The sequence below is a fragment of the Mesitornis unicolor genome, unplaced genomic scaffold (assembly GCF_000695765.1).
Source record: "Mesitornis unicolor isolate BGI_N332 unplaced genomic scaffold, ASM69576v1 scaffold1410, whole genome shotgun sequence".
Classification (NCBI taxonomy): Eukaryota; Metazoa; Chordata; class Aves; order Mesitornithiformes; family Mesitornithidae; genus Mesitornis; species Mesitornis unicolor.
In genome coordinates this window covers 117,119-143,527 of record NW_010158780.1, presented here as the reverse complement: position 1 = coordinate 143,527, position 26,409 = coordinate 117,119, and the positions used below count along the sequence as shown (strand labels likewise).

Below are 26,409 nucleotides of genomic sequence, written 5' to 3'. Positions count from 1 at the left end.
ATGGGTCTCAGTTATTACATGGAAATGGGCAAGAAAGGACCCAAAGTACCATCAAGTAGGCTTCACAATTTCAGACCCCATGCTGACAAGGAAAGGTGTGCTTATTGATGCATTGCGATCGCTGTTCGCTCTGAGCAAGAGAGTCCGTTCTTGCAGCAGCCAGGTGATTCACTGAGAATCTGGCTTGCCTTGCTGCAAGAAGAAATTCTCTGTGGTCATGCCGAGGCTTCAATGTATTCACTTTTTGGTGCTGCTACCCTCAAGTACTCTGGGTTCTCTGCTGCGGGAACTTTCAAGAGACCGTTGGGTTTGGTTTCCTTCGGTAAGAAGTCCTGCTGGTAGTCAGGATTGTCCAGATTTATTTGGTGGTTGCCTGCCTGGATCCAGTAAGGATTGCTTTCGAAGACTGTCTTGGCCAGTGGAGACTGGTTGGTGTTCAGATACTCAGGGTTGTCCACAGCTGTGCTGTGTGAATTCTGGTAGCTGGAGTCCGTGGGGACCTTTGAGTTTGTTGTGAGAGAGAAGTTGTTGTAGATTGGATTCTGGATTGCTGAGGCAGATGCTTTCCTGGGCACCAACTGGTTTACGTACTCTGGAATATATGAAAAAAAAAAAAGGAGAAAATTAAAGGAAAGACATGTAACTAATGCAGGCATTTGCATCGCTCAAGGTGCAGTTTCAACCCCGCTACCACTTGCTCTTCATGCACAGTATCTCACTGAACTTCCCGAAGCGGAAGAGAGCTAAAGGCAGGGCCTGCCATGCTGTGGCACCAAATGCACTGTCCTGAAGTTCACCTTCAGGAATTAATTCAGTTTGCAAAGCAGCAGAAAGATAACTTGGACGATGAGAGAATAAGCTACTGCTGATTTTAGTGACATGTGGGTGGCTATGTCCCAGATACTGTTCTGAAATTGCAGTCAGAGAACTTTGCTGCCAGAAGCTGTTTCCTCTAGAAAAAATGTTTAGAGATGAGGAAAATGCCTAGAAAATACAGGACTAGCAGTAACAGAGACTCCACATTTCACTTAAATGCCACGCCTTGCAGAGTCTTTCACCCTTTTTAGGTGCAGCGTGTTCTTGGAAGGGTTCATTGGGATTTTTTAAGGGCACAAAGCATCATGACTGCATGACCCGAGATCCCTTGGTGCTTTCTGGCTCACCCTCCCACCGCCTACACTGTAAGTCCACGTGAAACCGTGAGCTGCCTTCTGTGTATCAACATCTAAAAGCAGTGAAACTTCCAGAAAGCTGTTTATATTACTGAAATGGTTTAAGGGGCAAAACCTGTTTCTTAGAGGATATTTTTCCAAGTAGAAAGCTTTAAACATATAACCATGCATGCAAACTCCCCAGCCAGATAGCATACATGGCAAACATGAGGAACCTGGCTTGTGAAGGAACCAAAATAAGAAATGGCTAGAAGCAGTCAGATAAAGTCTAGGAAAATGACATGTGCACACGTTTCCAGTCCCGTTTACCAAGGAAATAAAGGTCAGAAGCATTTGGATTCCTTCATTTCTACAGAAAATGAAGGACAATTATTACATTCACAACCAAACGGCTTGTGAATGAATGGCTGTGGGTTGGAAACATGGGAGAGGTACTCACCTGGGGCTGGCAGGAAGCTGTCATCTATGCTGTCCTCCAAGAAAGCGCCTGTTGGGTCTGAGCTGTACCTCTGGACAAAGCTGTCTTCCCTTACAGGGTGTCCCTGCTAGGTTAGAAGTAGAGAAAATCAGTATTAAAGGGAGTGTTTTGTAGAAGTTGGTCCTTTTTTAAAGATCATATCACTTACTCCATTCCTGTCAATGCAGGTTGTAGCAGAGTTGTTGCTAGTAGCACTCTGAAAAAGAAATACATACATTATGAGAAGCAGTTCACTCTTAAAACTGCTTGTCATATTTACAGAGAGGAAAAGTTTCATACCAATGAGCTCAAGAGAGGAGTGCGGGATGTTGAAGGGCTGTTGAAGAAGCCCTGGTGTGGCACAAGATACTCATCCGCGTCCACTATATCTTCCATGTCCTCCTCCTCCATTAGGGTGCGATAAAACTTGGAGTCTGTAGGGCTGGGCAGGTGCATCCTATCATCTCCCTGTGAGAAAACTGGTGTTGAAAGAGGACTCACAGACTCCCTTCAAGCCCTTCCCTGAGAGACAAAGCAATTTACTGAGAGGTCCAAGATGTAAAATCTTGATCTGTGTGTTTAATCAAATTTACCTAGAGTTTAGGGGAAATTGGACTGGAAATTTCTGTCTATACTGCTGTAAAATGTCTGCATTTTGAAGAGGAACAAACTCTATTCTACTCTCAAGACTGCAGCATGAACTGCTACCGGTCCTAAACTGGGACCAGTACTAAGAAAATACTAACTGGTCTTGAAATTCTGTTTGTGGTTCTAGCTGAGTATGTTGAGAACTGGACAGAAAACATAAATCTGGGCTTAAATTATCCATATTATGTTTTCATATGCAGTACTAATCATTTTGAGCCTCATATTAAATGCCCATCAGACATTTCCCTACCATTAGGTTTAGTACCTGTATAACAAGATAGCGTGGAGGGTCACGGGCCATTTTTGAGAACTCCGCTATCAGTTCGCGGAACTTGGGACGGCTGTCTGCATCAATCATCCAGCCTGGAGGGACAAAAGACATGCACAAATCAAGCTGTTTTGGTGATCAAACACAGACCTGAAAATAAAATGTAACAGCAAAAAGAGCAGTGCCATGTATAGAACAAAGAAAGGAGTTACCCATAAGTGACCACCATAAAAAGTTCATTAACCAGTCACTGGTCTGAATTGCAGCATTTAAAGCACACATCTTAGCAGTTTTGGGAAGAATAAAGGAGGTAATAAACCCCCGAGGCTGGAAAAGCTCCAGGCTGAGCCTGTCTCCTCTTCTGCTGGCCTATCTCTGTTTGGGCAGGCAGGTCCCACTTGAGTGATAAGATGACATTGGTCCTGAGGAAAGCAAATGGAAAGCCAGCCTGGATTAGGCCAAATCAGGTTGCTCTGAAAAAGCACCTGGGGATGGGCAATCAAACTAATGCCAGCAGGTGCCTGCAGATGTACAGTGATTTGACCGTTTAGTTCTCACTGTCCTACTTCGTGGAATCCTGGGAAGCCTAAAGCAGAAGCTACACCTGTATTTTTCTACCCTTTGTATCAGATGTCTTCTAAAATTCAGAACTTCCTCACTGGGGACATTTTGAAGCATTAACTATATCTGAGCTGTATTTAATTAGTAAACGGACTTCAACAAAACAAGCCCTACAGCTTAGAGTGGATCAATGCTAGAAGAGATTTAGAATATAGATACTGGTGGTTTAACATGTGAAATTACTTAGGAAACCCACGATCTCTGTTATCAACTAACAGATGAGCTGATGTAAACTCTTGTGTTTAAAATTAAAAATAATGAAGGTCAAGCTTTAGTGTCTGGAGGAACTCATAAGAAACAGCCTATCCATAGTAATGGAGAAATTAAGTGATAATATGTAATTTGAAATCTGCATGACTGGCATCTCATCAATGCTAGTAACTTTTTGTTACACTTGAAATATAATCCCCTGCTAAATTCTTCCAATGCAGTTCTTTCAGACAGACTAGAGCATTTGGGAGTTTGCTGCTATTGCTGAAGTAGCATCTACTATTTCTGAATTTATCTCCCAGTTGCATATGTCTAAGTACTGTTTCTTAAAAAAAAATAAAATTGTTATGCAATAACTTGAACATTTCAGTTTATTTCTGCTTATAAAAGAGATGACTAGGAATCCTGAATTTCTTTAGACAAAATGGCACGGCTTTAACAGGGTGTGCACTGTAGCCTGCAAACATGAGGTGATCAGAGCAGTGAAAGGTATGCAACTGAGTCCTGTGGCAGAAGGAAGGATCAGACCCCAGATTCTCATAACCTTGTGTTTAAATTCAGTATAATGGTATGAAAGGGGATGGGGAAACTCTGCTAGTGGTGTTTCAAAAGAAACAGGTATCTGATTAGGTGCCTGGAAAAAATGCCTCCTTTCTACATCTGGTCTGGCCATGAGGAAAGGCAACACCTGGATGCTCCAGCATTCCTAAAAAGTGCTGGATACCGGGTGTTCACGGTAGCAAGGCTCCTACTTCAGGAACAGGTACATTTTGCTCCAGTGAGAAGGTTTGAAATGCCACCTAGTGGGCTGCTTATCAGCATCCTCAGTAGCCAGCAGGGATGCAACAGTCATGGCCTAGAGATGCACCACAAGCTAGGTGATAATCTGACATTTTAGCAGCTGAAATAGATGGAAAAGGGGTTTGGGGCTCAGAAGCCCTTTGATCTATCCTAAAAATGGCCCAAAAGTGCTTCAGAGACCCTCAGATCTTATGCTGCTTTACTGCCACAGCGGTGTGCTGAAAAGGAGCCATCCAAAAATAAGGAAGAAATCAGATAAGGGACTCTGGATCCTCATGTGCATCTGCCATTACAGTGATGCCTGTGCTCACAGCACTCCTTTAGTAAAAGAAGCACATAATCCACGTGTGTGACTGCAGGGGGAGGCATATTACAGAACTAAGGGGGAGCCTGGAGGAGAGGGCAGTGTTAATTTCTTTTTCTAGACATACAAAACCAGAGTATCAGGTACAGTGGGTGGTGTTATGCTTATTTAAACTGCCTGACAACATCAGTTTAATTTATTCAACAATATCAGCCAGTGGTGTGAATGGTGAAAAAATATTCATTGACTGAATTAGCGACTAAGGGAACCATATCCTGTGCTAAACCATATCCTAGCTAAAGCTGAAGGTGCAGGAACACACTCTGGTGTCTTTTAACATGACCCTATTTCTATGTGATCACCAAAAACACAGTATATACAAATGCAACATAATGAAGGCAGCTGTGCTATTTATACAAGTTAGGTGAGCACCCACAACCTCAGATGTGAACTCACATTTGACCATGATCATGTACACGTCGATGGTACAGATGGGGGGCTGGGGCAAACGCTCGCCCTTCTCCAAGACAGAGGAGATTTCACTGGCAGGGATCCCATCGTATGGCTTGGACCCAAATGTCATCAGCTCCCAAACTGTCACACCTGCAGGGTGGTAAGAGAAGACTGTGAGAGAATCTTTGCCAGGAGCCAGGGAGCTTGGGCTGGGCCCAGAGAGGAGGTGAGCGGAGTGGGGTTTCTTGGAGGCACTGCATTTCCGGAGCCCCACCCAGGAAAAGCATTTTCTGCCATGATTTTAAAGAGAGACAAATCAAAAAAACAGGTTGAAATCATCCTGCTTTCCTTTAAGGTTTTGTTTTTTTGCCTTTTTATTAAAAAAAAGTAATCTCAGCTAGTATCTCATTGTTGAACACTCCACAAACTTCCTAGCCCCAGAGAAAGGAAATGCAGGTTACCACCTCCCGACTCCAGCCCACCAAGTGGTTTTAAAAATGGAAGTTGTCTTTTTGTTTTTAAACAATCTCTTTGGAGACAAGCAAGAACAGTTTTTGAAAGATGTGTAAACCAGCTGCCTCAGTGTCATTTGCTGACATACCACATACTCTCGTGATGTAGTTGTTGTGATTGTCTGGTAGCTTAGGATACAAAACAAGATTTTGGATGCCAAGATACATAAATGGATTAAGAGGACCAGAGGCTGTACTTTTTCTAAAAGGACACAGGATGTGACTATCTGCATTAAATATTTTCCAGGAATATAAGAGCCCATGGAGTGGAAATTTTGGAATAAGTTGCTTTGAAGTTTCGCTTCTGCTCCTCCTTCTCTGAAGCTGGCTTATAAAATGGATCCTCTAAGGAGGTTATCACTTTGTTTCCCTTTCAGTGTTGTCCTCTCAATACCAGGACAGCACAAACATTGTAGGCCACAGCAGAGTTACACTGACTGACACTGACCAACAGCGTGGCCAATAGTTTTAAGTTGTCCACTAGTTATATGGCTTTATTGCCAGCCCAGTGCTGAAGAAAAGCATCAGCAGAACTTCAGCAAATGGAGCTGGAGCCCCTTTCAGGGTAGGGCAATTTCATGGGAATATTACTTTATAGGTGATTTGGGGTCATTGCTTATGTTTAATCTCTCAATATTTTCATAATATGAAGAAAAAAGGTCTGTGTAGAGTCATTAACAAATTCTGCAATTTTCCAACCCATTTGCAGTAATTGTAACTGGGTTTAGACTCACCATAACTCCAGACATCACTTTGATGAGTGTAAATCCGGTGTAAAATTGACTCCAAGGCCATCCACTTAATAGGAACCTAGGAAAATTCACAAATAAGCCATAAGAGGCTGACTCAAAATTTATCAGTGATATTTACCACCAGGTGGTGTTTAAACCAATAGTTTCATTGCAGAAAATAAAGAAAACCCAACCAACAAACCACAACTATCACAACTATCTGAGTGGTAGAACAGGCAACTTCTGAGTCCCTTATTATTTTCATTTATTATGTTGAACCTGGAAATGTGTGAAATGTAAAGCATTATAGAAATATTTCTTACAAGTTCATTCTATGCGATTTTAACAGTCAAATTACTATTTCTTTAACCTTCTCCTATTGTAAGAGGACACAAATCGAATCTCAGGCTATGATAAAGACTTATTTGCACTCATATGGTTTCCATTTATGGTCTCTGCAATATTTGCTAGCAGCTCCTCTTTAATTTCTCAGCAGGACACATTCCCTCCATCAGCACGTAGTATAACACGAAGGCATGTTGAACCAAGCCTGAACCAAGTCTGACAGGTCTTTCTTCTGCTATAAATATACAGCATCCCCTTTCTCTTCATAAACTGCACAGTGTTATTGGTGTTGGCTACACTGATTAATTCAGCAGTACTTTTTTTTTTATGTTTTTTTTAACAATCTTGCCTTTTCCCAGACATTCTGGGTGGGAATTTCAAAAGCTACCTCCGCTACCACCACAGTCCCACTGGCCTGATGCTGCTTCAGCTGATTTCAGAGGACTCCCACAGGCTTCAAAGGCAGCATGCTGAGACAGCAGCTGAGTGCTTTGAAAAACCCACTCTCTTTTCTTTTTGTTTCCCCCCTGTGTTTAAGGCTTGTGTGCAAGCACAAACACTGACAAACATGCAGCGATTCATTCTCCGATGTGCGTTACCTTGCCTCCCTCGGCATGATACTCCTTCTCATCGGCACCAAGCAGCTTGGCCAGCCCAAAGTCCGTGATTTTCACGTGTTGAGGAGTCTTAACGAGGACATTCCTGGCAGCAAGGTCACGGTGCACCAGGCGACGCTCCTCCAAATAGTTCATTCCCTGCAATATGACAGACCATGGGTTGGCATCACACGCTTTGGGCTTGGATGTGCAAACAAGTTACCAGACTTCAGCTGCTCTGTGGTAACTGTACGCACTCCACCGCAAACATGTGGTAACCTATCCCCGCTTTTGGAAAAGGTTGGCCATTTCGATTTATGTGATGCTTATTGCAGGGTGAGGATGTGCACAGTTACAAGGAGAAGTAATTATTGCCCTCCAGGAACCTTTTTGTGGGTCTGTGTACCAGTGGAGTCATGGAGAAAAAAAAGGGACAGTAAGCAGGGGATGAGGTTCCTTTGGGATTAGTTTAAGAAATATAAAACTGGTATAGGACTTGCAAATAAGGGGGCAAAGATTCACCTGTATTTGTGCAACTCCAGTGACTTCAGGAGAGCACAGTGCAGAATTAAACTATCACCTTTCATACACACAGAGGCCAGCTCTATAGAGAGTATGTAGACATGGCCTGGGAGAAGAGTCCAAGCAAAAATAAATATTCAAAGCTGTCAATTCTGCATCTCATTACAGTTTACTCTGCTTTCTTCCTGCTAATGAGGTATTCCACAGCAGAGGTAAGAAAAGGAAATAGAATTTAAAAAAAAATAATAATATGGCTGAGCTTAGAGTTGCATCTATTTTCAAGTGCTTTTTGAAAAGGCGAGTTCTTCCAGTTTCACTGCCTCCCATGATTAGACTGGGTTCGCCATAGCATATGTGCTTTTTTTGGTACAACAGCCTTTCAAGGAAGAATATAACTAATTGTGCCAGTTTGACTTTTAAGGTATGCATCTAACAGTTGCATTTCTGACCACAGAGATTATTCCCCTTTCTCTCAACTCCAATCTCTTGGTGGATGGAATCAAAAAGTTCATGATTTCTAAGCTTCCTGCAAGATCCTTTCTAAAAACCACAATTATTCCCAGTTGATAGGTTTTTGCTGGCAGCAGCATACGTGCTTGTATTTTTACAAACAGAGAATGAATAAAAAGTAGTGCTAACCCACAAAGCTAACACCAAAATGATCATATTGGTGTGATGATAATTCCCTTCCAGCCTCCACCCCCTGCCTAAGCCCACTGCTAACCTGGACCACCATCAAATCCTCCACCCAAGTCCCTCAGCAGAACTTCACCCATGCGCTGCTAATGTTGCCAAAACAAACCGCCCAAACAAACTGGCACAATGCCAATATGAGTATAATTTAATTACACAAACAGATCTTTAGTGAGCAGAGCTCTTGAAACAAAAAATCTTGAGCTGCCAACAGAAAACAGACTACCTTAAGAAAAATAATCATCACATAATTTAGCCCCAGTAGGACAAAAAAAATCCTGCTAAACATGACCTGCTGCAGGGACTTACTAAGACGCAAAGCTGCTGAAAGGCAGAATATCAGTTTCACACTAAACTGTTTAAGACAGTGATGGCTAAAAGACTTGTGCACATGCATAACCATACACCAAAGATGCTGAACTGCTCATCTAGAAAGTTCAGCAGATCTTTAATTGTGTGCAGGCCTGAGGTTCAAGCCATTTTTCATCATTAAGCATGAGACCAACGTGTTCAAAGAGTTACTAAACAGTGTTTCTGCACATGGAGTGTCTATGCTCTGCCACAACATCTTGTCTGAAAGACAGGACCCCATATCTCAGAGAAAGATAATGTTTGTAAAAGATGCAATGAAAACTTATTTCAAAGCTGTGTAAACAGAAACAAAAATACACTTCCCAGGGAACTTGCTTCCTGCTGGTTAGTTACCAGACATCAATATATTTGTTTCCATTTCCCCCCCCTCCAAAAGTACATTTTTAAAGTGTCAGAGAATGTCCAAAAATCTGGCATGACTTTATCAGAGTAGAAACACCAGACACATTGGTGGGAAAAAGCTGTAGGCATGATTTATGAGTGCTTTGAGGAGAACTTCAGTGCGGAGCAGCACAAAGGAATATGTTGAAGGTCAGGCATTGCTGGAGAGGGTAGAGGTTGCTATGGGCAAATGCTGAGCTGACATGTAAAATATCAAACGGAAGCTAACAATTATGAATGGCAACCTTTTGGGCAAGCAATGCTCCAAGGATCAATTTGGGGACTGATTTTGCCATCTTAAAAATTAACAAGGAAGAGGAGGGAAATGTGGCCTCCAGCTTATCCTCCAAAAGGACTGAAACCAGAACAGAGCAGTAATTGATTTTAAACAAGAGAGCAAAAAGAGTCAGAAAAAGGCAGTTCACATCCCAGGTAGATGCATAAATTAAAATTTACTTGCCGTGGAGTATGTCGTAAAAAAGTACACACACCAAGATGAAAAATGTGTTCTGTATACTTTTGGTGGATACACTTCTGAGGTCCTAAGTATGTTTCCTGAAAGCAAACCATGGCTGGGTGAGCCTGGGATGTATACAAGGTCTCAAGGGACCGATAAGGCTGTAAAGTGTGTGGTTAGCTTGCAGACCCGCATTCCTGAAATAAGCAGCATTAAAGCAGCTGGGCTCTGCAGATACTGTCATCTCATACAACAGATCTCAACGAACTGCAGGTTTTTTGGGTTTTTTTCTGCTGGTTTTTCTCCATTCTTCCATGCTTGCAAATAGCTAAGCACCTCCCAAACACAGCATACTACTGCCAAGGGCTAGAGGCTGTACTTCAGTTTCCCCTGCTGCTCTTCTCTTTGGCTAACAGAACCAGGTGTGGTAAGTCTTTTATTTGGGACTATGGCCCTTGCAATTAGATTACAAGCACCAACTCAGTGCATATAAACTACAGACCAGCCCTGGGGTGCCTTTTGGTCACAGCCAGCCTGTGCTAGAACAGAGCTGGTATTTGTAAATCAGCAGGTTTGATCCTCAGGTGCCAGAGATTTCAGCCTGAAAAATCAGGGCCATTCTCCAAGGCACAAAAGGACAATATCAGCATTTGCCCTGTGGCACAGCCCAAAGAAATCCAATGATGTAAGCAGCACTTTAGTATGGGAATGGCCAAATTCCACTCCTTTCCCTGCCACACCTTCGTTGCATCACATCATTACAAGGCATTTGGTTTGGACAGAAATGCCTTGGTGATAATATTACGCTGTCCAGGAGCATTTTGAAAAGTAGTGACAGTTTGCACAGCAGCTTGAAAATGGTAAATTGTTTAAGACAAAGTAACCACTTACTGTCATGTATAAGGTATCAAGGAGCCATGCAGTGAAATGTAAAACTTACAGAGACAATTAAGTAAATAAACACGTTATGTGCTGTCAGATCTCCATGTCATAGTCTGTTTTAGCTGATCCAAAAGTGTGCTGGGCTGCTTACCTTTGCAATCTGCACACACCAGTTGAGAAGGTACTGGGAGCCGATATTGTCCTTATGCTCTCGGATGTAGTCAAGGAGGCAGCCGTAAGGCATCAGCTGCGTGATGAGCTGCACAGTAGAAGTGAGGCAGATTCCCAGTAAGCGGCATACATGAGGATTGTCAACACTAGCCATCACGTAAGCTTCCTGAGAAGAAAGGGAGAAAAAGCAATGTGGAGTACTCCCTTTGGCATGACACAGATATTTGGAGGCAGTTTAAAATAAGTTGGTCATTCAAGAGGTTGCTAAAATACTGCAAGCACACTCCCACTCTGTGGACCATGTTTTTTCCACTCAGTGGAAGGTCCAGATTTTGAACACTGAAGCATCAGTGACATGCCAAAGAAGAGCTCATCTCCCACTACTTGTACAACAAGCAAACATTGGGCATAAAATCTTGGGGACAAAACTTACAGATCTAGGAGGAATTAGTAAATGGAACATCAACTGGAAGCTGATAGGATTTCATCACTTTGAGCATAGAATTGCAAGGGTAACACATTCTGTGAACATATGTCATATGGTTTGTTTTTTTCCTCCACAGATCTTTTCACAAAACTGACCAGAAATCAGTCTTTTTGAGAGTTCTGCCCCTCTGTCAAGGTTCATACTAACACAGAAAGTCAAAAGTTGTCAACTAGGATGTGACAGGCAGTTTTGGTTTTCTAAGAGACCAGGCTCTTCTTGACCATGTTTTTCTTCAGTCCATGTCAAACCAAACAGGTTAATAGTGTTAGTTTAAGCAACACTGGTGAAAATATCATCCTCTATTGGAAAAGCTGTTTTAGCTTTGCCGTATAGCAATGTAAATTATACCAGGAAGGTACTTATAACGTGGGAGCCCAAGAGCAATAAATCCTTTGGCCAACTGAAATTTCAAATTTTAGTATCATAAATATGCGAAAAACTCTTCTTTCAAGCCTGGATTCGCTATATGTAGCTTTAAGTATCTAGCTAAGGTACCCAAGGTAGCTCTTTCTTCCTTTGCCTTCTGTAGGAAGCAAGAGGCCCCTTCAGAGGCTGGTACAGTACACTCTAGACACATCAAATACATCCTTTAACATGGCCACGGTGTGAAAACCCAGACTTCATGTGTTTTGTGTGCAAACACTACTTATGGATTGAAATTTGAGATTTCTATTTATACTGACATCCATCAAGTGCCAGCTCAAAGAATGGATTCCAAATGGGGAAAAAAATTAGAGCTGAATTTTTTTGTTTTAACTAACTTTGTGTCTGATTTACAGTATGTCACTTTTAGACATTTTTACAGCCTTTTGATTGAAAACCAACACAACAGGAAATAAATGGGAATTTTTCCATGCAGTGAGCTTTTAGGTCAGCATCAACTCAGCATTTGGAGAGTCACCAACTAATCATTCCTTGGTAATTCAGCATTGGGTTAGCAGTCCCCCAAAGCCTAAAATAATAATAAGGGAAGGAGCAAGGCAAGGGAAGGAGCAAATCTGCACTTTCTAACAGCTTTAGAAAAGAAATACCATAGCACTTTACTCATAATCTAACAAGCTTTCCACAGATGTCACATAGCTGTGTAACTGGTAAGAGCTATTATTAAACAAAGTTATTAAAGCAATGACGTTCAAGAAATAAGCAAGCTCAAACCTTAAGCAATATTTTCTGGCCTTGCCATTGTTGTTTGACATGCCAGTCTAAGCAGAACATGACGTAATGCAGTTTTCTTCTGAGGTGCTAATTCTGCATGTGATGTCCTTGTTTTGGAGCCCCTGGGATTAAAGTGCTCTGCAGGCAGCCAGGTTAAAGAAGATCTCTGGCAAAACTGGGTAAGGGCTCCTCAACCTACTGCAGAATGTGAGCAGGGCATTGAAAATCAACCCTCTCTGTCAAGGGTAACACTGATTCTGTAGGCTAGCTCGAGGAAAGATAAAGCAAGAATACAATGTGCTATGCAACTATGTAGATATTTGTGGCAGAGTTTTTTAGAGAACCTTGCGAATCCATTATATGATGCTCAGATGCAAGTAGAGAACAAAACACGCTAAATCTCCCTAGGCTTTCAAACTGAGCTGTCATACTGATGAAGGGCGTCTGTTCCTTGTCTTGTTTCCTGTTGGGATTCAGATCCATGTTGTATTCATTTCAGCAGTGGGGGAAAAATCTGCAGAGTCAGAGCTGTTCCCATTGCCCATCTGCTGCACAGTCCACATGGGGCTGACCTGGGGACTGAGAATTGGGATGCTGAAAGACCAGGGTGGGCGGATAGGCCACACAGCTTTCAGAGAGCATCCAAGCGTTGATGCTGCCTATTACATTTGATACTGCAAAATAAAACAGGCCACCACCTCCTTGCAGGGCGCAGAAGAGATCTATTATGCAGTTGTGGGTCCCTCTAAGTAGCCCAAGACATTAAAGTGGGCCTTTGTTTCAACTGTTTATCTTGGAAATCTCTGCAGTACGCTCTGACCTGCTCCAAGTATGCTTGGTATTCAACAACAATCTTCTGAATTAGCCCTACCCTAATAAAGCCAGTGAGAGCTCATCTGGATTATATGAGCTAAAGCTGCTGTGCTTGTTCTATACCTAGCGTGTTTCTGTATGACAAATCAACTTTAATTGGACATTATTATCTCTGAGGTTCCAGTGACCTTGAAAAGTTGGTTATGTAGTAAAAATTTGTTTTGAGAGGAGCTTTTAGAGTAATCCTGCTGACTTCTTTCACTGGTTTTGTATTTTTAAAAATTTCCTCTGAAATACAGAATGAATTCCATCAACCAAATCACCAAAAAAATGAACACAACTGACAAAAGCAAGGGCTTTTGTTAAGCCTCCTAATTCAGTGGAAAAGAAAAGAATGTAGTGATATGACACACAAACTTTTTTGGAAAGAGAAAGTACTTTGGTATCACTGAAGAGCACACAGTCCCTGCATGTATTGCTCTGTCCTGTGAATACCTTGGTCTCCTGAAGGCAGGATGCAGCACTGTAGACTTATTCATTAATCCTTCCTTCAGTAATTTAATGCAGTTAAGTCCAAAGCATCCTCTGTGAAGACTGTGCTATGCATCTTATCGCTGTGAAGGGGGAAATGAAGGGCAGGGCTCAGGGCAGGGAGCTGAGCAGCATCTTTGCCAGCTCCTCAATGTGGGGAATGTCAGCGAAGGGAGGGACAGGGGCCAGGGCCATAGGGGTTAGGAACCTGGGGAAGGGCTGAGACTGGCCTGGAGTCTAACTAAACTACAACCAGGATGGAGATTGCTTTGTGTATGGATTCTGACATGGACCACCTATTCTTTTGCACTGCTGCAATACATGTATCAAATCATATGGTACATAACACACAATCTGTTGAAGAAATGTATTGGAATAACAATGTTTATTCAGGGTGATTGGAAAAATCCAGCGTGCTTTATGTGCTGGATCAGTAGCAGAAGTAGGTTTGTTCACAGCCATTCATCCTGACTCTTTCACTATGAGACTTGGCCTTTTGTTAAGATCCTCACCAGCTTGAATCACTTGAGATGAGCCTATCTACTTGAAGTGTCATTTGCTGTACAAAGCTGGATTATTTTTTTAAAATACATTTCCTGCTCAAGTGGTTCAGTTTCTAGTAAAATAAAAAAAACTCACAGGTTTTTCCCATGGCTGAAGGACCATCACTTCCATGCAAAAAAGCTGTCCCAAGCTGTAGACCTGCACTGCACAGGTCCATTTAGGATGTACCAGGGATGTGTGCCCTGTCACTGCAAACAAGCACTCGATGGATGAGCCCCTGCCAAAAACAAGCTTCCAACCTATGCTTTCTAGAGGCACACTCATGTGGGTATAGCAAAGAGAAGCTTAAAGACTTCATCTGTTCCAAAAAACACTGTGTCACTTGGGAAGTCTCTGGGCTGACTGGTCTGCCAGAGTGACCCAGCAGGCTCCAGCTCAGCTGGAGCTATATCCAAGCAAGAGAATAAAATTCCTACGCCTCTTTCACAAAGTGAGATAATTTCTTGCTGCCCATGGCAGAGAAATCAGACAGCTGTGATTTTATTTTTTCTTTTGGATTTATAGTTAATCCAATCCTGTGTAACTAAGCAACTAGCTTATGACAATCTGTGATGTCAGAATCCAAAAATCATTAGTTACGTTGTTATTTGGTTTAGTTCTACTGCCATAATGACAATGAATACCACAGTTTAAGGCCTGAAACATCAGGATAAAGAAAACAGAATTAGCTGGAAATGTATGGTCCTGACCTCTCCTTAGGTGCTAGCCCACAAGTATAACATCAATATTTGGGATGAAAGCAAGGGGTTCATAGGAGACACAAAACCACTTCACAGACTGGGCTGCAAAGCACAATACTTCTGTATGTAGAATGCAGTTTAGGGTGCAAAATATTTCTCCCCACTCAAAATCTTGAAATCCCTTTCGTTGTTACAAAGGAAAATCCACAGACCACTCACAACTTGAAAAAAAAAAACAAACCACCCCATGAAAACTTACGTCAAGTATTTCTTTGTTGGCTTTTGGCGATGTAGCCTCTCTCAATTCTTTAATAGCGACAGGAATTTTGACCTTCTCCCCCTCTGGGATCCAAAGTCCCTATCAAAAAGAAGTACAAAGAGATACTCAGTCTTATATCCAACAGGCTAATTCTCACAATTACGTATACATTTTACATCATCTGAGTAGACTTAAATATTCTGAGCAATGGGAAGACATGGCAGACAACAAAAATATGCAAAAGATGTTTCTTATGGGTGTTAATGCAGTGAGTGGTACTTCTCTTTCAGTCTCCTCCACTGTACTATTTTGAAAAGACATGTTCATTACCATCCCTGTATAAATAGCCCAAGAGACACATAAAGAGTAACTTATGTGAATGAAAATCTAATTAATCAGCGCATCACAACAACTGCATGTGCAAAACCCTGCCATGTCCAATTTGGAAATCATGAGATGAAAAGAATGGGGATTTTCTCATGAAAATGAGATGACATCTATCCTGTAAAATAATCCAGTCCTAAATGTATGCAGTGGCAGGTAGGTTTATGTCCCACTGGTTCAGTGCTCTGCATCTTGCCCCTTCCCTGGAAGTGTTCAGGGTCAGGTTGGATGGGACTTTGAGCAACCTGGTTTAGTGGGAGGTGAACCTGCCCATGGCAGGGGGGGTTGAACTGAATGATCTTTAAGGTCCCTTTCAACCCAAACCATTGGATTCTATGATCTGTACTGTCAGGAAGGCATTTAGCAGCACAAGAACAGCATGGGACTGTGAGGACACTCTACTGAAGTGCCCAGCAATGTAGGTGCACATTTTCAGAGGTCAGTGGGATTTGTGCCCCCGAAGTTCCTAGCCATAGCCGGAAGCCTGCTTCAGAATATAGAGCTTTATAAAGACATATATTAATCTACAGTTTATATTTCAGTGCTACTGGCAAAGCCTGAAACACATGTCCTGAATAAAAGGAGGAGCACAGGAAAGTGGAACCTGGTAAAAAAGAAATGCAGAGGATAAAAAAGCACCAAGAGAAAAAATACCCTGTGGACCTACACAACTGAAGGTGTGCAGACACTTTTCCACACATCTGAGTCAGTTCCAATGATTGAAAAAGAGTGATTGACAATTATAAAAAAAAACAACCTCAGACCATACTGAGCTGAGCAAAATGATTTTTTTTTTCCTAATTTTCACAACAGGGTATATTTGGCTACAGAAGTTTTGAAGTGGAGATCTTTGTCCCACAGTTTCAGCAGTATGGCTTTGGCAACATCTCATGTAAAACTTCCCACATTACCCGATTCACAACTGAACTAATGATGATTGAGTCATCTCTCTACCATTCAATATATACATGCTATAAAATCTAGATTAAAAAAAATCTACACAATGATCACAGCTCCTAGTTCATTCTTTCTTTGGGTAGCTTCTGCATGAGGGAGCAAGATGAAGAGAAACATGGTGATCTTACCTTATAAACAGTGCCAAAAGCTCCAGAGCCTAAAACTTTGACTTTTTTAAATTCCGTTTCCTTTAAAATTCTCAGATGAGCCTGGTTCGGTGCCTCCCCACTGGGTGTCAGTGGTTCAACAAGCTGTCACAGAGAGAAGATGATGACGTTAGAAAGATATACAGTCTAGAAGGACAGCAAGTGGCATGCTTTGTGGAAGCAAATCATTCCTTTAAAATAACAAACATTTTATCCCACATGAAGTTTACAGGAAGACAGCTCCAGTCTGAATTGCAGCAATAAATATATAGAGGTGCTTCAGATTTCAATAGTGTGGCAACTGCCATTTTGAGGGAGAATTAAGGAATACTACTGTATTTGCTTGGACTTCAAAGCCTTAAAACACATGGCATAAATGACAACGTAATTACCACAGATCCTAATTATTTCCTAGGATTGGACTAGAAACAGAAGGGGGCTAATCATAAAAGAGTGGCTTTAATCCAGGATAATGAATTTTGCTATTTTATATGTGAGGAAACCAGAGGGTGATGCTGTAACACACACAAAACCATGCAGAAAACAAAAAGCAGTGTAGAAACTTTATTCATGTCCAACAGGGTGAACCATTCACTTTGATGTCTTTGCGGACTTTTTGAGCTAAAAACAAACCAGAGACAAGACACAAACACTTCCTCAGTTCCTTTCCCTCCTCTCCTTTCACTCCCACTTTTTTCCTTAGAATCAGACACATGCCTGATAAAAGGGGATAAAATTTTCAAAAGTGCCCAGGTTGCCACAGCAGCCTCGAGGCTTATTTGGAGGGAGAAACAATTCGAGGCTGAGGGTCTACATGGCAAGGTGGTATGGATCAGCAAACATATTGCACCTCACCCTGAAGGTGTACTTTTTTCCAAGTAGACAATCTCAATAATTTTCATTGGGATTTAGACACTTAAATTGCCTAAAGCTTTTGAAATTTATATCCTAAATGAGAAGGTGGTAGGTGCACACTACTTCTTTCCCATCTAGTGCAGCAGATGCCGTGTTGGCCAACCCAAGGGCTTGTTGGGTTAGCAGGCAGATGTATGGTGCTCTAATTCTCTGGCAGGAGGAGGCCAGTACCCATTGCCCCAAATAAAGCAGCTGCTGTTGTAGCCGTGTCGGTGACACTCACCTCCCTCTCCTGCAGCAGACGGCGCAGGGTCCGCTTTCTGACGATGTGACGCCTCCGCAAATAAAGGCCAATGCCCAAGCTGACAACCACCAGGCACAGGAGACCTCCGACAACACCAGCTGCGATAGATGGGATTTTGGAACTGCAAGACAGGAGAAAATGCAGAAAGAAAAACAAATGCTTAAATATAACATTAAAAAAAACCCAACAAAACAAACCCCACAGAGATTGCATGAAGCCTCAGAGTTTGATCAAACACATACTCAGGCCATCCGCTTAAAATTATTTGACATTTCAGGTATCTTGGGCATCTGTATTTTTAAGTTCCTCACCCAGTGGTTGTACTTATTGGTTTTATTCTTAAAAAAAAAAAGAACCAAAAGAACTGAGCTGATATGAGACCATCCTAACTTTTACTATGCTTGGCAGTGAAGATTTCTGCTCCATTGTTCAGCTATCTCCTCCTCCTGCTGAGCGTTTCTGCATAGCCTTCTGCACCTATCATTTTTGTGCTGTTTGCTTTGCTGCGCTTCTACTTTTGGCCCATATTTGCAACCCCCCCTTTAACAAATCAAAGCACTCTTATTCCTCTTTTAAAACTGCTCCTGTGGTGTGTGTCAGGAAATGAGCCTTGGGCCTGCTTTTATATACTGGTGATTTTAACATGGCAGAGCAGGAGGGAAAAGGCTCTCCACACAGATTGAGGTATTGAAAACTTTGCATGCTTTCTTTTCAAAGCACAGTAGAAGTTATGTTGATAAGGCTGTCCAGGGAGGCAGATGAAGAGAAGGTTGAAAGCCTCGTACTATAATCCCATTCCTCTCTATTTCTCTTCCAGTGCTCAGTAACGATTGGGGTGTAACCTGCTCAAACTCGCAACTGGAGCTATCCTCATGACTGAAGTGAGGGGATTTCTCCTCCCTCTAATAAACCCATGGAGCACATCAGTATCAAACGTATGATGCCTCCATATGTCACCTGTGGGCAGCATGCATGTGATCAGATAAACGAAGCACATGGAGAGAAGGAGATATAAAAGCATATGCAGATGTGATAACTACAATGAAGCTGACATCTCACCATTATGAGGGGGGACCATGTTGCAAGGGTCATGATGTATTTCAAATCATTAGCCCTCCTCCCCAAGTACAAAATGTCTGAGGCCAGGTAATGTGTGAACCATCCATGTTGCATGTACAGATTGCTGCCTGTTTATTAGAGCCTAGGTCACTTCATATTAAACTTGAAAAGAAAAACCTGTTTTCCAATGTTGTTTTTTAGTCTGTACTTGGAGATCCACTATAGCTCTTTCTAAGTTGCCCCAGGGATTACTATTAAATAGAGTCACTTTTTAACAGTACTTCCAGGCTAAATTTGTCTTGCCAGAAGTTGTGACCAGAAGCTAAATCTCTCTCTCTTGGTCAAAGAAGCCTGTTCGCTTGTTGTATGACCTTGAGCAAGTCATGAAGCCAAACAGTAGAACCTAAGATCTAGCAGGAAGAGTGAACCTCCATCTGTGCAGAGTGGCTAGAGATGTACAGATCACAGGGTTGGAAAAGGCTCCCTGGGTCTCTGAGACAAATCCTCTGCAGTCCAGGTAACCATATCAATCCTAATTCTCTTTGCCACTATCCCTTAATTCTTTCTTTTTGAGCTCCTCCATTAGTTCTTCAGTAACAGATCCCAGGTCTCACCTTGACAAACAAGCTAAACAGAACAAATTTTGGATTCTTTTACCACTGGGAATATTTCCCAGTTCTTTAAATAATTTTTATACTTTGGAACCTGCTCTAATCTGTCACTTCCCTGTACAGAGCTGAAGACTTAACTTTAGTCCCAGCCTTGCAGTGTCCAGCATGGAAATGTAAACATGTATGCATTCTTTCCAGTTCTGCTGTTAATTGCAGCAGATTAAATACTCACCCGTTGGGACAGCCTTCCAGTCCTGGCCCTTTGCACCTGTAAAAACAAATGAACATTACAAATATATTAGCTCTGACATACATACTCCTATAATTCCTACGAGTATTACTGATTGAAAAGTTTGTGTTTCAGAGCAGTCCAAGTATTAACATAGGAATTTATAATAGTCATGCACTCAATATTAAATATCAGTCAAGGGCCTTGCTCTTTTATCTAGAGACATAGTTATGCTGCATGGAAATAATATTTTTAAACAACTTTCTATCATGTGGTAGAATGGGGGGAGGACATAGATACACAAAATTCAAATGGATTCCCTGGCTCTGCATAGACACGTGCGTTAGCACAGAAGCTCAGGGTTCACTGTGGAGGACAGAAGTAGTTTCTCCTCTGCATAAGGGCAGAAAGCCACACGAAAACGTGTCACCAGAGACCTTCCTGTACTATCCTTGTTTCCTGATTAGTGAAAGATTTTGATTTCCAGGCTTCCTATTACAACAGAAAACTTGAGTAGCAGGCACACGCTCCCATCAGAAAACAGGATTTGACAGCACTCTCTTCAGCTATAGTCTTCTGCTATGTGTCCATGATATTTTTCTTTTATCTAAGGTCTTACATTGCTGGTAATGTAAACAGATATGATGGTTATCCAGAGAGTCCAAAACTCTACTAGTAAGTCATTCACCCTCCATTTGAGTTTAAAATGCCCCAAATTAATTTTGGAAGCCCAACAGAAAAAACAACACAGATGAAAACACAGTGACTGCATTCACTTGATGGTCTAATGGGCGTGAGAGGCATTGTGCATTCCCTAAGTGCTGCTGGGCTACAGGACGTATACTCTTCATGGGAATTGTGGTCTTTGTGGTGTCTACCGAGAAAGGAGAAAATTACAGAGAAGGTTACATCACGTTTGAAAAATAGAGCATAACAAGGAGAAAAGTCCAGTTTGTGGTATCTGCTCCCTGCGCTGACTTAAAGAACATGCATCATCACAGAACAACTCCAGAGGAGGTCAAGTAGGGGGTAAGGAGTGAGCTTGTGCCAGAAAAACTGCTCTGCATTCCCTCTCGCTGATAGAAGGAACCAGAAAAAATTCAAAATGGCAGGTGGAGTTTCAGATCTTATCACATAACTTGATCTAGGTCTAGGGGAGGAAGAGGTGAAGCAACTACACATTTTATTGGGTTTTTGTTTGTTTGTTTGTTTTCATTACTCTGATCTTCCCTCATGTATTTGCCTTGTTTCTGGGCCAACACAGTGCTGGAAGCACAGCGTCTGGAAGGTCTTGTGAGTTCAATGAGCTCCTATGCAAGAATGTGCATCCCAGTGTCCTGGAAGTGCTGTGCATGCTGGTTCGTTATTCCTGGGCACCCACTTTCGTTAGCGTTCTCTGTCTGCCTATGGCTTGGTTTGTTTGCTCAGTTGTGTAAGGAAGCACATAGAGACTGCACGTGCAGAGCAGAACCACCAGCTTGCTTATGGATACAGGTAACATATCTCACTTTGCACTGAGCTTCTCTCTTTAGGTGCTCTACAGAAAACAGATCTAGGACCCAAGACCTCATCCTATCACACTCTATTAAAATTAAAATACCTCACTTTATTTCAGAATGTGACTGTGGTCCCTCAAATAATCTCCTCCTAAAAATTCTGGTTTGCAATGCTACTTTACGATGGCATGTCCTCCATGTACTTCCTAACAGCAAAAAAAAATGGCCAAGGGGATAGTATCTACAGTCTGAGGAATGACCGACCAGAAAGCAGAAGTAGGAAAACTGTAGATTTTCACCTGTTCCTTTCTTTTTAAAAATTATTTCCTACACAAATCCAAGTCTAGTGGGAAAAAGTAACAACGTGTTTGGGAAGAAAATGACAGATCAGCTTGTGCTTTTCAAATCCCATGTGATTTTCTGATTCATTTCACAAGTCAAAAAAGAAACAAAGTCCATGACAAATATCCACCCAGGACTAAATATAACCATCTTTTTTAATGTGGAATTTTATTATGACACCCAACATAAGTAGGGTTTTGTGAAATCCTGAATTGTTTTTTTCCGCTTACAGAAACTAAAATAAGAAATGTGACCTTGTGTTATGAACTGCCTTAAGATCTTATGGATATATCAGATAGAATCTAGCAGCAGTTGTAGTCTCCAAAATATTTCTCTACTTATTGGAGAACTAGTGCTGTGTACAGCCCCTGAAAACTATTGCATCCCACATTCAGCATTTCATCTGTCTGTGTAAATATTACTTGTCCCAGTGCAGACACAGCTATTTATTTCTCAAATCCATCAGGTTTTAACAACTTTCTCCTCAACCCATCATTCCTAATTTGATATAATACAGTCAGGTTGCTATGATTTATGGCCTTTCAGACAGAACTCACACTACAACACCTTACATTACTTCACAGTCATAAAAGGAATGGAAAACTATTGGGCTTTTTAAATCCTTACAAGAACTTTCCTCTGCCCTTTCTTTCTCATTAATCTTCAGAGTGTGACAAAGGTTTTGCATTTGCTCTGTGCTGCTGCAACTTTCCCCCTTGGACCCTTTGGCTGCTTTCTCACACCATTACAATGCCCTGGCATTTAACACAAAGACTGGCAAGACACGTAGTGTTGGTAGTGACAACTAATGCAGGATGTGGCTGCCAGTGCTACTAAATGCAGTGGTGGCTTCTCTCCTCCCTGCTCTTCCACCCCAGTGGCTGTGGTGGAATTTAGTTCCTGTACTCTGGGAGAGTGGCAAGGGAAAACTAAATCCTTCAACGCCAAGCAGATTAATCAAGCTAGAGTGCGTCATTAGTTGCTGGAGGTATAAGTGGGGTAATTCCAGAGCTTTTGGGATGTCACTGTCTTTATTGGAGCGTATGTTCTTACCTGTATTAGAGGCAGAGCAAAAAGAACCTCGTGTACAAAATCCCCAAAAGGTTACAGGGAAAATGGGACACAAGAGGTCTTTTGGGCTGAGCAGGAGAAAGCTACCTCCTTTGTGTATCCTAATGAAGGCTGAACAAATGACTCAGTAAAGAAAATGAGACTAGACAAGATTCTTCACAGCAATACAAAGGAAGCAATGCATTACTAGTAAGTACACCTAAAGGAGAATCCAAAAATTGTGACAAAGCTCAATTGGGAAGAGAAGTCCTCTTTAGTTGCAGCTTCTCCAAATAAGGAAAATACAGCCAGATCCTGGAAACCCTTACCTACATGACTACTGAAGTCAGCACGCTTAATCATGCTTATAAGATTTTGTGGGCTTTAGCTGTGAAATTGGACAGGGACTGAAATAATGTTGTTGTTTCTTGTCATGCAGAAATCACCAAGACTGTGGTTTCTAAGGATGCAAAAACTTTGCAAGACAAATGTTTTCCACCTACTGCTGAACAAACCCCATTCCCACAGCACAAGAGAAAGGCGTGAAGAGTACTAAGTGGCATTACTGATTGATTGCCTTCACTGGGACAACACTGCATGAGACAGCACGTTCCCAGATTACAACTCTGACACTGGCTCCCTACCCGTCAATGCCATTGGCCTCTGATGTCCCAGCTACAAAGCAAACATAATAACGTTACTTTCTTCTAGTTCTCTTTAGCTCTTCAGGGACACAGCCTATTTCTTCTGCCACATTTGGGCAGCAACTCAAACAGGGCCATTGAGCACGTCCACAACATAACTTTGGCAAACTCAGTCCAGTTCTTTCGTTTAAGAGATGAAATTGATACTACTTTTTATGTTCTGCCTTAATAACACAGGGCCAAATATGCTGAGTACATACATAATTTAAAAAAATCTCTCTTTACCCTACCCCATCACTTGCCAGACTCCTGTGGTACACCTGTCCATTGCTACAGCAAGGCAGGAATTGATTTTTCTGATGAACTCTGCTTTGGGGACTTGCTTGTGCACAAAGAGTCACTGCATGGCTCGTCGTTATATACATGTCTGGCTGATTATGTTCTCCAAGTCTGCATTCATTTGAGCCCAGCATTTGATCTTGCTACTGAGGCCGCATGGTGGAAAGCCTTGTACAGATGTGGTTACCCATTACGCTGCTCCACTAATGAGCCACATTTCCATGTGGCCAGTTAGAAGAAGGATCACTGTGGCCAGTCTGTATCAGGAGGGACTACTGAAGTCATTAATAAAGAGCAGTTATTAAGATCCCTTTTCAACTGAGATAATCTGTTCTCAGGAGTGTGATGGGAAGCCCCAATAAGTGTTGCCTACAACTCCACTGAAACACAGAGGGCATCACCGTAAATCATGGTAAACCCACGTGGCTGTTACAGCTACCATCTGAAAACCAGAGCACTGAATCCACCAGAAGCACTAGGAAGGGCTTTTACTTGCAGTTTTAACCCTTCATCTTTTCTCCATGAAGGTGGGGGCCTGGGCACTCTGCTCTTCAATAACCTGGCAGCTGAATTAGCTAAATATACAATGGTTGGTCTGAATATAGTTGGAGAGCTGGTGTTATAACTTCTCTCATATTACAGACGGAGTTTGGATTGCATAGACCTGCATGGTCCAGGGCAGGGGTCTGTAAAGGAAGACACCAAATGTGGGCTGTGAAATTCAGACCAAGTGCTAGCATATGCAAAGAAGGAAAAAAAGAAAATCACCGTGGTACCCCATTGAGATTTCCCTCTCAAAAAAATCAGAGATCCAGAGAAAAAATGGGCCCCAGGAGCCCAGCATCCACCAGATGTCACTGATGTTCCTCCCAAAACCAGAGGACCCAGCACCAAGCCAGGTGGTAAAAAAAAAAAAAGTACATCACTGGCGGGTGAGTTCTGTAAAATTCCAGGAAGTTTCCTATTTAAATCAACAAACAAACCTGTTTCAAACACCCTAAAACATTTTACTTTTTTGTTGCCTTCTGTGTAAGGACAAAGTGCCACTAAACTTTTTCCTATTTACAAAGTCCACTGCACTCTGCTTACATTACCTCTGTACTCCTGACCTCTCTTGCTCCCTGCTATTGCTCCTCTTGGTGGTTTGAAATGGGACCATTTGGAAAGGAAAGAGGCTCCAGACAAGCTGTTCCCCTATTCTTCCCCTCCCTGTTTACATTCCGTCCAACATTTTACTCACCCTCGGGTACAGTTTGGATGGCAGAGCTGGCAAACAGCATTCCCATCGGCATATTTCCAGACAAGGGTGTCATTTTCGCCCAGAACTCCCGCGGGGCAGGATTTCACGCAGTGGGGGCCATCTATAAAATGGGCGCACTTCACACAGTTGTCAGGGCCCTGCAAAGAGAAACAACTTGTTTATAGTGCCCTTACATCAGCCTGCTCAGGAGGAAATTCAGAAGATAAATCTAAATGGCTTCAACTGCTGGAAGTTTTCAGCATCATCTGGTTTTATTACCTTGCTAGCTGATATCCTTGCGAGTACTCGCTCTTGTAGGATGGTATAAAAGGCAGTACCTGAAGTTTAAAGCTAATATTTTCTTGAGTTTCAGTGTTGCTGCTTTTCTTCCCATTGCCTTCTGCCCATTTGGAAAATTTGCATTTTTCATTTAAAATGGAGAATAAGTTAATGATGCCTTGATAAGGTGTAAGTCGAAAAGCAAAGCGCCTGGCTGTTGTCCGGTGCAATCTACCATCACACGATTTGAAACGATGGAGCTGGACCTGCTGACAACTCCCTGAAGTACTGACCTCAAATCATTATTTCCCTGTTTTCTCAGTGTGGGTTTTTTTCTCCATAAGGGAGAAGCAAGGGATTAGGAGGCAACCCAGGGAGTCCATGTGGTTTTTTTTTACTCTGAAAAGCACTTAGTTCGTGTTTAAAGGCATTGCCTTTGGCCATTTTTGGCAGAACTGTTTCTATTCAGACTGTAACATTTTTTTTAGGAATGCCCCGAATATTTTAAAGCAGGGAAACCAGCAATTCTGGGTCAAAGTCTACTATGGAGACAAACCAGACCAGATCCACAGTGCGGGTTTCAGTGGGACTACAGTAAGACATGCTATGGGAAGATTATTTTAATTACTGTGATGTCTAAGGGATACTCTAATAGACTGATTACTAGACACTGGGAAAACATGGAACATGGGGGTGGTCACCGGCTGAAGGAGCTTATAATGTTAATAACATCCCTCAGGCAACAGTGGTCTAAGCTAGAAGGGAGGATGGAAATGCTTCACATTACTGAGCAGTGATCGCAGACTGATGATGGGCAAGGGTCAAACACTCAGTGGCTGCAGGGGATGGCAAGAGGTGTTTAAAGAGTTGGGTCAAGGAGCACAGAGGAGGATCTGTGATGGAAGCAGGAGATTTGATTTCAAGTACAAAAAAACCCAATAAAGGCAGTTAGAATTTTACAATTAAGATATGAGTTTGATCTGATTAGAAGGAAATAATTGTGCACCACTGTCAGATGGGACATTTCATAATGCAAAAGAATATTCTCAAAATTAAAGAATAACATTGAGGAAGACTCTGGATGACTAGCAAGAGTACACTGTAATGACTTTTGCAGAAGGAGCTTTTGTATGGTGTATTTTGTATTAGTGTATTTAAACAAGCTTGAAAATTCCAATTATTTTGTTTTAATCACCTTTCTTTGAACATAACTTACACCTGTAATTACTTTAACATAGGTATTTACTGTACCCTAGTTAGAAGAGGGAACATGGTTTTAAGTAAATGCTGCTTCCTGAATATTTTCCAGTATATATCTGGTTTTGATCACAATTTTACAATGACTTTTCAAAAAGGCAAAATGCTACTGTTTTAATCCACTATTTTCAA

At 41.9% G+C, this 26,409-nt stretch overlaps 1 protein-coding gene across 1 annotated transcript in view; it reads right to left on the bottom strand.

Moving 5' to 3' along the window:
- Positions 1–215: 215 nt before the first annotated feature.
- Positions 216–26,409, bottom strand: part of EGFR (epidermal growth factor receptor) — a gene marked incomplete at its 5' end in the record, with an annotated part of 40,419 nt that continues 14,225 nt past the window's right edge. The window contains 14 exons of the mRNA XM_010184459.1: positions 216–592; positions 1,612–1,717; positions 1,799–1,846; positions 1,930–2,097; positions 2,543–2,640; positions 4,938–5,084; positions 6,181–6,256; positions 7,122–7,277; positions 10,577–10,762; positions 15,086–15,184; positions 16,555–16,677; positions 17,711–17,852; positions 19,634–19,669; positions 24,742–24,899. Of these exons, the coding sequence (XP_010182761.1) occupies positions 216–592; positions 1,612–1,717; positions 1,799–1,846; positions 1,930–2,097; positions 2,543–2,640; positions 4,938–5,084; positions 6,181–6,256; positions 7,122–7,277; positions 10,577–10,762; positions 15,086–15,184; positions 16,555–16,677; positions 17,711–17,852; positions 19,634–19,669; positions 24,742–24,899 (1,920 nt within the window). The remainder of the gene's footprint in view (positions 593–1,611; positions 1,718–1,798; positions 1,847–1,929; positions 2,098–2,542; positions 2,641–4,937; positions 5,085–6,180; positions 6,257–7,121; positions 7,278–10,576; positions 10,763–15,085; positions 15,185–16,554; positions 16,678–17,710; positions 17,853–19,633; positions 19,670–24,741; positions 24,900–26,409) is intronic.